Source organism: Cyprinodon variegatus, unplaced genomic scaffold, assembly GCF_000732505.1.
Source record: "Cyprinodon variegatus isolate N-32 unplaced genomic scaffold, C_variegatus-1.0 Scaffold48, whole genome shotgun sequence".
NCBI classification, from domain to species: Eukaryota; Metazoa; Chordata; class Actinopteri; order Cyprinodontiformes; family Cyprinodontidae; genus Cyprinodon; species Cyprinodon variegatus.
The window spans coordinates 1133816-1149109 of NW_015150501.1; the positions used below are offsets into that span (position 1 = coordinate 1133816).

The 15294-nt window shown below is 39.4% G+C and overlaps 1 protein-coding gene across 4 annotated transcripts in view; it reads left to right on the top strand.

The window, feature by feature from the left end:
* The first annotated feature begins 2919 nt into the window (after positions 1 to 2919).
* clstn3 (calsyntenin 3) overlaps positions 2920 to 15294 on the top strand; it is a 40146-nt gene continuing 27771 nt past the window's right edge. Inside the window, exons 1-4 of one of the 4 annotated variants that reach the window (XM_015370824.1) lie at positions 2920 to 3237; positions 3338 to 3443; positions 4076 to 4142; positions 12364 to 12486. In XM_015370824.1, coding sequence (XP_015226310.1) covers positions 4076 to 4142; positions 12364 to 12486 — 190 coding nt within the window. In that variant the 5' untranslated portion in view covers positions 2920 to 3237; positions 3338 to 3443. Of the gene's footprint in view, positions 3238 to 3301; positions 3444 to 4075; positions 4143 to 12363; positions 12487 to 15294 lie in introns of all 4 variants that reach the window. The other 3 variants (XM_015370823.1, XM_015370826.1, XM_015370827.1) reach the window with 3 other exon arrangements.

Consider the following 15294-nt stretch of genomic DNA (forward strand, 5'->3'; position numbering starts at 1 on the left):
AAGAACTCAAGCACAAACTGACCTATCAAACAAGACATCACACACAAGGGGGATAACTGACTAACAAACAAAATTAATCAAACAGATAAATACTGGCCAGACACTAAGTTCTTTTTAAATTTAGCAAATTAATAAAACTAACCAAACTAAGAATATCTAAACAAATGATAAACAAATTTCCCTTCCCATTAGAAATGGTGTGACCCGCTGATTAGCCTGTAACGGTCAATTGAGAAGAAAGCTGGAGCTCATTGCAGCCCTCCAGCAGCAGATCCAAAGGAAACTAGCAACTCAGAAAAATTAATTAATTGCATTTTAACAAAAAGCTAAGAATTTGACAAATAAAGTTAACCAGATGTGTGCATTGCAAAAAGCTAACTTAAAGTCAGGATAATTTAAATATTTGAAATGTGCAACTCATTTTGAAAATGAAAAATATTAAAGTTACCACACAGCTTCAGAGTGTAACAGCATGCTGTTGCAGCATTTAAAGAGAGAAAAATGTAGAAGAAATTACAAATAGTGTACTAGAAGGAGCTGTTATGGTCTCACCGAGGGTACATGTTTGTAAATGTTTGAAGTCGATTGTTTTTTCACAGCTCGATACAAAAATTTGTAGAAAAAACTTTGCAGCTCACACTGAGCCTTGTTCTGCTGGATGTTTGTTCTGTTTAAAAGGGAGCTTTTCCTCTCCACTGTACCCACATGCATGCTTGGTGTGAAGGATTATTGTAGAGTCAAGGATGAAGTGCAATCAAATATCTAATGTCCACCTGCTCATCCAGGAGGAGCGCCTCCTGCAAGGCGATGTTTGGATGCAGCTGGTTTTCCTTAGGTAGAAAACTTTTTTTTTTATCAATCTGACCATTTGATCTGGTTGAACTGTCTCTGTAAAGTGCCTTGAAATGTCATATGTTGTGAATCGGATCTTAGTAAATAAACTAAATTGAATTAAATTGACTAATTAAGTAATTTATTTAGAGGCATCAGAATAAAGGGAAGAGAGTTTGACTGTATGCCACACTCTTCCTCTTATGAGGTTTTATAGCAGTTGGCAAACTTGTGAGAAGTGCATTACCGCCACCAATTGCTATGGAGTATAGAAAGGAAACAGGAAACGATTAGCCCCAGAAACAAAATGCCACACTCTTAATGCAGCATGCGTTATTTATGGAATCGAGCAGAGCAAGGATCAGCGGCGGAGCTAGATGGGGGGCCAGGGGTGGCCATGGCCACCCTTACCTTTTTTTCCCCTCTAATACAGATGATGGCAGAAGTAATTGTCATGGTCTTGGTTCTGTTGTGCTTTCCTTTGCGCCATGTTTTCTGGTTTTATTGGTTTAATTCCTGTTTTGATGTATTTGGATATATTTTAGTTTTCAGGTTTTTCTTTGTTGTCCTCTGTTGTCCTCTTGTATGCGTGTTCCTTTCCCCTTGGCTTCCTCGTTGCCTCCTCTCACACCTGCTCCTTAGCCCTGCCTTTGTCTCAGTCAGCTATATATACTCTCCCTCTGCTGTCACTCCTTGTTGGTTTCTTGTCGTTTCTGGTTTCTTACTGCTGTTTTCTTCCTACCTTGTCTCTCCCTGGCTCCCCCTGTTTGGTTTCCCCTGATGTCTCCATGGTTCTGGTTTGCTTTACATTTACAAGTTGGATTTTTGGATTCCTGCCTTTGTTTACTGTTTCCATCAATTAAATTGCAAGAAATCTCCTCAGCCTCTCTGCCTCTGCATTTGGGTCCTCAAACCACAACCAAACCCTGACAGTAATACTCTGAAAGGGAATCTTCAAACTTATTTAACATTTAAATGTTTTTATATATTAAAAACTACTTCATTAGAAACACTGATTAATTATGCAGATAAATATACAAACATTAAAGATGATAGATACAGAATTCATGCCATTTTCAGAATTAAATTTTTAATCATTAGGGGTAAAGATAAAATGATGTGCCTCTGCAAGTCATCTAGGAGTCTTCAGTAAAATCATAGATTAAAAACTACTTTAATAACTTAAAAATGTCCCGATTTGGTTTGGGGTTTTTGTGAGGACCCAAATGCAGAGGCTGAGAGGCAGGGGTGAGTTCTTTGAAGATTTAATAAATGAACACAGGCAGCAAAAACAGAAATCCAAAAATTATAACTTAAAAATGTTAAACAAAACAGGAATCCAAAATCCAACATAAAAGTTAAACATCAACCAGAACCATGGGGACATCAGGGGAAAACAATCATGAGGAACCAGCAATGAGAGACTGCAGAGGGAGTGTATTTAAGGCTGACTGAACAAAGTCAGGACTAACGAGCTGATAAGGAGCAGGTGTGAGTAGAGCTGACGAGGAAGCAAAGGGAAAAGAAAACACAAGCGGGCAACAGAGGACAAGCAAAGAAACACCTAAGAAACTTAAATAAATCCAGAACACACCAATAAAGCTAGAAAACAAAGAAAAACAAAGATAAACTCGAAACTGAAAACTTAGAGAAAACCAACAGAACCAAGATTGTTACAAAAATCCATTAAATGTGGATATTAGTAGATTTAAATATAATTATTTTTGGCACAAAAAGAATAGAGAAAAGTAGTTAATGACAATGTAAAATATGTTCGCCCCAGAACTCAAACCTGAAAGAATTATGTCCACTTAACCTTTTATTTACACAGCATAGATGTTTAAATATATGAGTGTATTTTTTTAGCAAAGGCTGCAGTAAAGTATAGTTTGTCTTTATTTAGAAAATATGGATGTTGTGCTCATTCCTGTTGAAACAGTGTAGATTGACCCTGAGGTTCTGGTGCCTTCCGGCCACCCCTATTAGGATTTTCTGGCTACGCCTCTGGAAAAGATGCCTTCATATTGAATATGTTTGCTTTTACAGAATAAGCTTTGGCAGGAGGGCTAAACGTGGTGAAGTGACGTCATTTTGCAGAGAGGGACTGACTGAGTGAGCAGCGTGAAATGCGTGGAAACGGATAAAAACACGCACAAATAAAACTGGGATGTGGGCGAGTCAATAAGCTGACAGTTCTGAAGAAGACGGGAAAGTCGCCGCTGCGTTTGGAGCCTGAGTCAGAGCGGAGGAGAAAAGAGCCAGGGCAGCAGTCTGTTAGAGGAGGAGAAGGACGCAGTGTGGGCGGGTTAAGAAACGCCGAGAGGGAAGGGAGGGCATGCCAGCGTAATATTCCCACCACTTGTCTTCTTCCTACCGACTGAGGAAAAAGGGGGTAAAAATAAGGACGTGCGTCTTTCCTACATTTCATACCACCCTCCCAATAACCCACCGAGCGTCATTTCTCTGCTAGCCTCCGTCTCCATCTCCATCCACCTTCATCCCACAGGCGGAGCTTTGGGTTTGCTGTCAGGAGCCGACTTGATCTGGAGCGAAGCGGCAGGGGCGTGAGAGGCGGATGCTGCGAGTGTAGAAGCAGGGTACCAACCACAACGGTAATGTCCTACATTTCCATCACAAACCATCGTTTCTGCCACATTTCCTGCTTAAAGCTGCTGCTTTACGCATTTACGCACGCCCGTTAGAAATGTGTGTCAGCCCGCAGTTTGCGCTGATAATTGTCGCATAGCATGTTTGTAATTATGGATGTGTTTGATCATGTTTATTTTATTATTTAAAAAAAAGGGAAAAAAAAGAATCCTCTAAATTTGATTTTTATTTCATGTGTATAAAAGCCTGTAATTTTCCCTTCAGTCTAAACAAACCGGGGGGTGGGGGGGTACCATGATAAAACACGCAGCTCTGCCACATGCACTTATGACCAGGTATATGTGTGTTTTCTGCATGCTGACCAAATGCTCCTGGACTGGAGCTTCAATCCTGCAACTCATGCAAATTAGTTTAGCAGCTGTCATCCATGACACTGTAATGGTGATTTATTGCTCAGACATCCCTGTGAAATCTTCTCTTCAGTGCCATCTGAATTGCCTGATCTGCTTCTTGTTACTGTACTGTCCCCTCTGCTGGTCCGTTGTTGATGCATGAACTGTACACCCCCCACCCCTTCCTCTTCTCTGTCCCCTCTCCTCATCCCTGTCCTCTTATCCTCCCCTTTTTCCTTCTTCAGATGGACAGAATGAATTTTCTCTCCTTCCTCCTCCTTTGCTTGACTTCGGTTGCCACTTGCAACAAAGGTCAGTTTCTCATCCTTTTTCTCTTGTTTCATTTTTTTTTTAAGTGAAGTGTTGAGATAAAGGTTTGCATTGCCATAGAAACACACAGACCTTTTGGGGATATTTTTCCATCCAGAGCTAGTGACTGATTCCTGTATTGCATTGCTTGAATTCCTCATACATAACCAGGTGCATACATAAACATTTTTGCACCTCCTGCTCCCCAGCCTGGTGTGCATGCATTTGCCCTTATTTCTTTGGTGTGACTCGGTGATGATGGATCCCTTTCCCTGCCTGTGGAAGATTTATCATTGACAGTGATTCAAGATCATTGTTAAAGTGATTGTCATGCCGAGGGGCAGATGAAACCGACGCTGCCGTGCAGGAGGAGAGGGTGAGAACATTGAAGGGGATAGAGGTGGGTTGGGGGGTGAGTTGGTACGTGAGATCAGGTGACAAGAGGAAGAAAAGGGAAAAGAAAGGTGGAGAAGCAGAGCCTGTTGTGTCATACAATATGTGTGTGTGCGGGTGTGAAGAGGCCAAATGAGGAGGGGTTGACGGGCGAGAGCTGTGGCCTGATGGATAGGGTGACAGAAAGAGGAGCAGTGCCAAGGGGGACAGACAGAGAGATGGAGCAGGATGCCTCTCAATCTGTAATCCCAAATGTAATCCACAGGCCTGATGCTCAGATTAATGCAACGTAGCAGCAAGGAGTGGGGGGAGGGAGGGAGAGAGGAAGACGAGCATGGGGAGGGGGGGCAAGAGGGCATGAGATAAATGACCAAAAAAGAAACACACAAGCGTTTAAACAGAGGAGGTGGAGGAGAAGATGAATAGCTGTGATTATGCCTGGGTGTTGACGGCGACTAATTATTGGAACAAGCAAAAATTTCTATTCATCAGAATGTTAAAAACTTACTGGAGTGGATGGAGTGGGTGTTTTTTTATTTAGTTTTATTTTTACTAAATTTTAATTCAAATATTTAAATGATTAGAGTTCCTCTTGCTCAGAAAGCCTGACATTTAGATAGAGATGTCTGAAATTACTTAAAGACCTTATCAAATCTGCAACATGACACTCTTTTCATTATATTCTTTAAATTAAAGGTAGCAGTGTTTATATTTGGTAGTTTTTGTCATTCATTGCTTCACTGTTTCAATCAGGAAAAAATACGGAGATCTAATATTTAGCTGAGCTTGGTGGATGATTTTAGATCACATTTTACACTATGACAAAGTTGCAAAGCTTGAAATTTCCCCCTTCCCCGAATGATGAAGTTTATTCTAGGAATTAAGAATGAATTAATGCAACAACAAAAAAGGTTTAAACCAGATTTAAGTGAAAAGTAACATGTTGACCTTATAGTTGTGTTTTTGTTTTCTGGAGGTCCTTCTGTAAGATTAGAACTAGAGTTTAGTTCACGGTAAGGCAACCTTCTAACCCTAAATGCATGGAGCTCATTACTAAAGAGGAATTGTCAAAATATCAATGGAAATCTGCTCAGAAAATAATCTAAGGGATTGAGTACTGCAATGCATTTTTTTAATATATGATTTTGAGTGGAATTAATAATTAATAAAGATTACCTTCTTTTTTTCTCTGTCCTTTAACATATAGCTGTTATATTTCTAATCAGAAAAAGACAGATTTTTAATTTAAATCGCTAATGGGTGTGGATCTTTAACCTCTTTTGTGTTTTTTTTGTGTTTTTTTTATGTTAGTTGTCGGCTGCAGAGAATTTGGAAGTTTTGATTTTACTCAGAAAAGTGTTCCCTGTTTCTTATAAAAAGAACATTGTTTTTATAGAGGGACTTCTGTAGATATCTATTCACTGAGAAGTATGTTCTCTTTTTATCACCTTAGAGGTGAAAAACCGTTATGTTTACAACAACTGTTCCCAAAAGGAGGGGAACAAAGTACAACACATGAGTATGGGATATGATGCCCCTGTGTATCCTGGCTGAATCCACCTCTAACCACGCCTCCTTATATGATGTGATGACGACAAGAGACGACATTACTCAGTTCGATAGCCGGTCTTCACCGAGCCCAGCTGAGAAGTGGAGCAGACGTGTTATACTACGCTCCCCTCCTTCAGGGAACGGTAGTTGTATACATAACATAATGTACCATTTCACTCTATTCACTCAGTATAATACATAAGTATGGGACATATATAAACACCCCAGAGAGTAGCCATAAGACCTGGGTCAGGCACAGCAGGCTATTGCAGCACTTTAGACCCAGCAGAGAGAACGGCGTGAGTGTCAGAAGGGGCTGTCACATCCAAACGATAAAACTGTACAAATCTATGTCGTGAAGACCAGTTGTTTGCTGCTTGGATTTCACTTATGAGCCCCCCTTTAAATAGTGCCATACGAGGTTGCTACCCCTCGGTGGTGTGAGCCCTTACTTCTTAAGTCATAGGGACACCCTTGCTGCTGTCAGCTAGAGAAATTGGCTCCACAATCCAATGAGAGAGCCTCTGTCAGGACAGAGCTTTCCCCCTTGCAGGGTTAGCAACACAAACAAACAGTTGATCACACAACCTCACATCCTGTGTGCCATCATTGTAAATGTGTGATGCACGTACAGAGCACACAAGATGTGACATACTTCTGTCTACAGATGTAAAAGGAGGAAAAAAGCTAGAAAGCTCTATAGTCATAGAACTAGTCTGAAAGTACGACCTTAGGGAGATAACTGCATTAGGTCGCAATGTGACTTTACAACCATCAGGAGAAAAAGGAATTTAGGTAGGATTCACAGACAAACATGGACGTCCCCAACACGCTTTGTAGTCATCAGAACAAGAAGTATATCAACCTTACATGAAAGAAACTTTATATCTATTGAATCCGAAGGTTCGATTGGAGGATCACAATGGGCTTCAAGTACCACTGTAAGATCCCAGGAAGGAAAACTGTGTTGAAACACAGGTGTGAGTCGGCCAACCCCCTTTAGAAAATGTAGTCTAAGCATGAACGCTTGGCATGACTCCATTAAAACCAGTATGACAGGCAGAAATAGTGGCTAGGAAGACCTTAATTGTTGAAAAGCAAAGCCTTTATAGAGCACTTCCTGTAGAAATGTTCAAATGTCTACCACTGAGCAATGAAATGGAACAACATGCTTAACTTCACACCACTGCTCAAAAGCTTGCCATTTGTGAGCATATAAGCCTCTAGTGGATGATGCTCTTGCGTTCTGGATTGTTGCCACCACAGCAGGGGGTAGGCTCTTATCTAATAACGTGGACCTTTCAGCAGGCAGGCATGCAGCTTCAACAACACTGGGTTGGGAGGACATATCTGACCCCCACCTGAGTGAGGAGATCTTGGCAAGTGGGGAGTTGCCAGGGCTCTGCTGCCAGTCGACTGATTATATCGGCATACTATGAATTTGCTGACCAACATGGTGCTAGCAAAATCAGGGACAGGCCCTGTTTGCGTACCCCTTCTAGCAAAGGTAGCATCTTTTTCACTGGAGGAAATACATAAAGGATGGGTTTATGTATGGCCTTGGGTGGTATAGCCCAAAATGTAGCACCTCTTTGGACTGGGAACTCCGAACAATAGCAAAGCACCTTTTGGTCACCTTCCAACAGCTGGTGAGCATGTCTCCCAGCTCCTGGGACCCTTAAGCCTCCAGTCCGACAGCTAGGAGGACTGCATCTTTTTCTTCTGGGATGTTAAATCTCTCCAAAGTCCCGATGGAAGGCCCTTGCTCCACACCATTGGCCGTGGTTCTGTGGCTTAGCAGGTCGTGGGGCTCATTTTCAAGGGCCACAATATGCTCTATGGTGGAAGTGGTGGTACGGTCAGGTTGCAAATGCCGGAGCTGGATTTTGGCCTCCTGTCCCATCTTGGAATAATGCAATGCATTTCGGCTGTATGGTCTCGAGTCTGGCTTTTTCAGATCGAGATATTGTCCAAATTCTGTTACTATGACGTGGGAGAAGAGTGGCTTGCTCCATAAAGATTTCAATTCCGACACAAAGTCTGGGAACATGGATTGGCGGTTTTTAATCATGGCCGGCTCCAAACGGAGATAAAACCTTGCAAATGGTTTCTCAGCAGGAGGTGGAAAGGGCCACTTTATGTCCAGCTGTGCATTTGCACGGTGGTATAGTGAGACAAAAGGCCATGTCGTCCTGGTTCTCTGGTGCAGTGGCGGCAGCAACCTGATGCAGTGAAGACTTGTCTTCGTCCTAAGACAGATCCTGGATGTCTATGCTGATGTCCCTATGAACATGTCCTCGTCAACTGTGACCGAGCATCTTCATTGTTGGCTAACCCTTCCATATATTCCATCTGGACTGCCCAGCGAGGAATGGGGACATCAGCTAAAAGGTTGTCTTCATCGGAATCAGACAAAACAGGGTTTCCCGACTTAGAGAGCAATGGGTCTTCCTGTGAGACAGCAGCCTCTCCCAGCACGTTCTCTAAAAACCTAACCCATCTCTCCAGGGTAGCGCATCGAAACTGGTGACAGAATACACATGGTTCGGGCTCCACCAACACACTCCGAGTGAGAATGATCCCCAGACACATGGGTGAGCCTTTGTGCTGGTCTTTGTCATGAATTGAGAAGCCACAGCCCTGAGGACAGGAGCTAAACAAAGACTTCTGATGTGTTTTTTGTTTACTTTGTGTTCATCCTGAACCAGTGAGCTGAAGAGTGTAAAATTGGAGTAATAAGACTTGAGTTTGGCTAGCAGGTGAGATTAGAAGTGGCTTCAGCCATGATACGTGATATCTGATATTTAATTGTTGTGAATTGACTGAAAGGGAACTTATAGAATATTGCAGGTATTTTATGTGAATGGCCAACACAAGAAAGCCAAGCCATGACGATAATCAATAACACACATACGGCTGAAGGACTAATCGATTTTATCGATTAATCAGATATTTTGTTTATAAAGATTTAAAAATCTGTATTTCCATCCATCCATTTTCTTACACACTTATCCCAATTGGGGTCGCGAGGGGTGCTGGTGCCTATCTCCGCTGCCTACGGGCGAGAGGCAGGGTACACCCTGGACAGGTCGACAATCCATCGCAGAAAAATCTGTATTTTTTAAGCTAATAATTTTCTTAGGCTTCCATAGCTCACAGTAACATCAGTTCATCACTTTTTGTTCCTAGACGTGTCCTTATAACTAATAATCTAGCTCACTGTGTGATACAACCAGCTGTATTTTCATTGGTTACTAAGACATAAGACTTATTTTTGCCCATGAATATAAGACCACCTCCCAGTGGGGATGATCGAACACAGTTTATATTATTTGGCCTTTTTTTATTGTAAAACTTATGGAAGACAAAATAATCGATGAATCTGAGATTAAGTTTTAAGGGGTATTGCAAGGCCCTACATGTAGTTTTCAATGTTCATATACAAATATGAATACGAAAAGTGTAAAATGCATTTGTATTCAGCCTCCGTTTACATGACTCCTCCAAATAAAATTTCAGTTCAACAGTTACCTTCACAAGTAATGTAATTAACTAAAAGAATAAAACTCTATGTAATCTAATATCAATGTAAACATAGCTTCTTTGTGATGACCTTAAAGATTTGTTAGAAAACATTGGTAAGCAAATAGCATTATGAAGACAAAACACAGCAGATAGGCCAGGTAGGAAGCTGTGGAGAGGTTTAAATAAGATTCAGGGTTTGGTCAGAAATCACATCCTAAACCTTGAAAAACTGACAGAGAAGTGCTCAATGCATCATTAAAGAAATGGAAGATAGTTTGGCTCCAGGGCTGAACTATAGGAAAAAAGGGTGAGATAGAAATATCATGAGCTCTAAATCTATATTTTCCTCACTCTTCTCTCTCATCTGTTATTGAGGTTCCCTTCAACACTTTGTGTAACCTTTAGTATCATTGGCCCTATTAGTGTTCAATGTGTGATTTTCTGTTGCTGGTATACAAAGGATCCTCACTCTTGGAATATGTTAGCTACCTTTTTTTGTGCCAAACAATCATTACAGTATTGATACTGATGTGATGATGACTATGATGCCCTGCATAGCAAAACGGTAGATCTACCAATACATGGCTGTAAGCCTAAATTGATAGGCAAGGCCAATTTGGAGAAACAGCCAAGAGACCCATGATTTGCAGGGACCCCCAGTTCAGAATGAAGAAGCTGTGAATTGAAAATTGTATGTGTAATGGAAAATAAAATAGTACATCTTCCTAAACCTAATGGCACTCCACTATGAAACCTGGTAACGGCAGAATCATCCTGTGGGAATCCCTTTCATCAGTATGGAACAGGAGTTAAATGGGAATTTGGATGCAAATTAAGCATAGAGGAATAATGGAAGAAAACTGCTAGAGGAGGAAGTTTTAAACCTAAAAAGGGTGTTAACCTTAAACAGGACAAACACCTTAAACAGTCAACCAGAACTGCAGTATGATGGTTCAAATTAAGACTGCAACTAAGTATTATTTTTGCAAATCCATTAATCTAATAATTAATCCATCAATTATTAATCATTTAATAATTGGATAGCCAAATATTCCTTATAGAAGAACAGGTGAAACTGTTTATTTATATATATATATATATATATGCACTACAATTTTGATATAATTACTACTCTAATGCTAAAGGCATATTTTACAGTCTCCATACTCCAGTTAACAATTAATTGATTACTAAATTAGACGATTATTTCCACAATCGATTAATCAGTATTATGGTATCATATATTGGTATGGTCCAGAATTAAATCCACCTCAATGTAACTCACATAACCTTAAACTGCTTTACAGAAAAAAATAGCACATTGTCTCTTACATTTCGCAAGGAAATTATAGCTATGTACAATTCTGACACATGTCAATGCTACACTTTTAAGATTTGTGTTTGCAAAAATCTTAAAAACCCATGCATGATTTTTCTTGTATTTTTCAGTCCTGCAAAACCTTTTGCTGGTCAGTAACATAAAATCCTAAAAAATGACATTGAAGTTTAACATCCGAAAATGAGAAGAGGTTATAGATAAATGTGCTAGATATTGCTTTTTTTTGTTTTGTTTTACTAGCTCTGATGCCCACTGATGAGATGCAGAAGTTTCATAGTGATGATTTCTTGACTGATTTCTAAGAAGACTGTTACCATGAAATTCAACAATTTCTCATACAGTGCATAATTCCTGAAAAATTAATTTTCAAAGTATAATTTCTGCACAAAGTTAAATCCTTATCCCAACATAATAATCACTGCCACTCAAGCCAATTTGGTATCTTGGGTAATTTACATTAAAATTAATGATTGACAGGTCAAAACTGTAGTGTTATAAATACTGTAGATAAAGCAAACAGTATAACAGTACATAAATATGAAGTAAATATGTAATATCTTTTCAGTTCCTAGTAAAGGAGATATTTTATAAAATAGAAGTGCTTTAGTAAAATACCTCGGCCGGGTATTTTCCATCAGTAGAAAAGAGCATATTTAAATTTAGCAGCAAAGGAATATGAAAGGCTTTGGTGCTCTAAGGCAAAGAGAATTCAAATGATGCCCGGCTCTGTGTTTGAAGTAAAAGAGGTTTGATAAGATTCATAACCAGAGGTGTTTTTTATTTATTTTTCTTTTCCTTCTGGTGGCACTCAGACTGCAAAATTAGTTCCAGTCTGATTTTCTAGAAGATTGACTGTGGCCACAACAAAGACTGAAACCTTGTGCCCGTGTCTGATTTCAAACTCTGCAGACTCTGAGTTTTGAAGATCAGGGACAGCAAAAGGGAGGGCGCTCTGCCTTTTGTTTTTGCTCGTTGTCGGTGTGTAAAATCGTCATCCTTCTGGCTCATTACCTTGGCCTTTGATCACTCAGCGCAGAACATTCTGTTCAAGGATTAATAATTATTTTGCAATTAAAGGCTGGAGTTATCCTTAGGCGCTTGCTTCTGACTCGCGCCTGTTGCAGAGCACTCTAGCTGGCAGATTGGAGCTGAATATTTCTGTCAGTGTCTGTTTGATGGAAACAAATAAGGACTGTCTCGCTGGAGGGTGCTTAGAATAAAAATGGAGGAAAAAACATCAACTGTGAGCGTTATCAGACTATTTGTGCTCACACATGATTTTCTCTGTGTTTTTCTTTTCCCACCGATACACACTCTCACTATGTCCCTCCCATATAATTGACTGTTAAAAATAGATGCATTGGTTCCTTGTAATTGCTCCGTTTAACCCAAAGCTTCTTCGGTCTTTTCTCTCAGCCAATAAGCACAAGCCATGGATCGAGACAGAGTACCAGGGGATTGTCATGGAGAACGACAACACCGTCCTGCTCAATCCCCCTCTCTTTGCTCTGGACAAAGATGCTCCACTTCACTATGCTGGTAATACCACCTACATCAATAATAATAATACAGTTTATATGAGTTTTGTTTTTTTATATACACTGTTAAATCTCTTGAAAATCAGAAATTTACATACATTTCCATTTAAATGATACAATTTAGGTCAGTCAGAAACAGTTTCCTTCTGCGAGCCTCATACAAAAGTTTTCTTAAATATTGATCCATTACCCCTGTGGTGTATCTGACTCTGGTTTTTATGCAGCCCTGCTTTAAAACACTAATGATTATATATCCACTGATCTTTTGGACTGAGATTAGGACATTGTGATTACCATTTACTACCATTAAGAGCGCCTCTAAGCTGCTAAGGGTCGTTGTCCGGTTGGGAAACCCATTTGTTGTCAAGTTTTATAGCCTTCTTGCTCATGACATCATCTCTTATGCAACATGCACCAGCCCTTCCTGCTGTAAAAATAGCTACACAACATCAGAGGTGGGAAGAGTACATCCAAAAAATGTACTTGAGTAAAAGTAGCACTGCTTCAACATATTTCTACTTGAGTAAAAGGCAGCCGTCTAATTAATTACTCAGGTAAGAGTAAAAAAAAGTACATGGTAAAAAGGCTACTCCAGTGCCGAGTAACTGTGTACTATTTAAAATGACCTAAATCAGACAGACCATAACATTATGCACAAATTCCTTATGTTTTTTCACAATAAAAGAAAGTAATAAATACCAACACAAAATGAGGGATAAAAAGAATTCAGGTAGAAACACTCATCAAAATCCAAGTTTTATCATATAAGAGAATCGAAATAGAAGAATAGGGTAACATATGAAAACATTTCCTAAAGTATGTGAAAGATGCATGATGGAACAGGGTAAACTACCTCCACTGATAAGATTTTTTTTCTGTATATAATCTTCACCTAGAGTCTCAGCAGAAAAAAAAGTAACCTTAAAATAAAAAGGATTGCGTATAAAGAAAATACTTATTTTAGTAAAACTTAAAGTGTCTGCCTGTGTCTGTTGTATTTTAGGTTTAAATGTGCCTCTTATTTTTTCATTGAAGTTACCCACAAGTTACTGGCCAAGTTAGAGTAGCGATATTTCATGATAATATTGTGTAAAAGTGAGGTGCACTAAAACTACTCCTAAAAGTATACTTTTATCAGTAAAATACTCAAGCAAACAAAACTCAATAAATGGAGCTATTTACCACCTACCTCTGCGCAACATGATGCTGTCATCGATGATGTTATGGGCCCCTTGTCCTGAGCCCGAAACATCATCAATGACCCCTCACACCCCCACCATGGACCGTTGTCTCCCGGCTGCCATCTGGGAAGAGGCTTCACAGCATTCAATGCAGGTCCAGCAGATTCCTAAACAGCTTCTTCTCCACCGCCATCAGACAGCTGAACTGTTGAAAAAAACTCAAAATCATGTCACAAAATCTGCATCACACTGATAACCCCAAACCAAAATACTGCATATTGCCTATCTCCCATGCTGTTTACATTTAATCACTACTGCACTTTATGGAATGGAAAGGTTCTTAAAGCTGTACAAAACAAAATTTGTTTTTGTGTACACTCTGTTTACAAAATGACAATAAAAGTTGTCTTCTAACAGTGAGGATAGTGTTCAGATGTGTAATCTTAATTATTCACACGTCACTACATCAGGATGTAGCAATTGTATTTATGGCTAAACATCTTAACTTTTCTTTCATTAGACCTAAGGATTTATCTATAAAATAACATATATGTGCTACAGTCTATTTTCAAACTGTTTTTTTTATGTTGCTTTTGGATTAATGGCTTCTTCTTCTCTGAGTGGCATTTCTGCCAATGGGGGTATAGGACCCAGTTCACTGTGGCTAATAAGATGCTCTCATCAGTTGTAGCTAGCACCTTCAAAAGGCCTTTTTTATTATTTGGTTCTTGGGTTGATTCACACATTCACACCATAACAGAGGTGCCCCTCCATTCAAAGGCAGATTACACATACTATGATGCAGATTAAAGTATAAATGTGTGAATTTGAAGAAGCAACACATAAAAAATAAAAAAAAATCTAAGATTTTTCTGGCATTTCCTATATACAAATAATTTTGGGAATGTATGTCTAGCTAAAACAGAAATCTTATTTAATGCTGGACAAAAGAAGAGGTTATTGTATGTATTTTCTATACTGTCTAAGGAAATGTTTATTACAAATAAAATCATAATTCTAGACCATTTTTTCAGTTATTGACCCCCAAGATAAAGAAACAATCTAATTTCATATGAATAAATGGTGCCGTCATGTGATGATCTAATGATGTGTTTTATTTTTGTTTCCTTCATTGCATTGGGCTTTTAGTAGTAAATGACACATATTTATTTTTTCCATTTAGGGCTATAATACTCCTGGCATCAGCAATATTTCCCCAAAGACTCCCTAAATATTAAAGGCAATGTGTTCAGAAAAATAGCCCTCTATTTTTAGCCCATCAGTGTAATTCAAGCCTTTGCTGCAGGAGCAATCAGCAAGCGCTGTACTTCTCTGCAGCCTGATGAAATCAGGTGATCACGTTTTCACTCCCAGTCCTGGAAATAACCACGTTCAGTAAAATTATGGACGATCAACTTGAATTACTACAGGCCTTCCTGAAATATATTGAGCCAGTGTCACGACGGAAGAGGAAATTAGCTGCTTGAGCACAAACCTTTGACTTTCACCAGCCGATAGTAATCTGCTGCTATTCTGAGCTTTTTAATTTTCAGTTGCTGTTGCAGTTGTTTTTTTAATCTGTTCCATGAATAAAGGACTTTTGAGATAAACGCTTACATAAAAGGCAT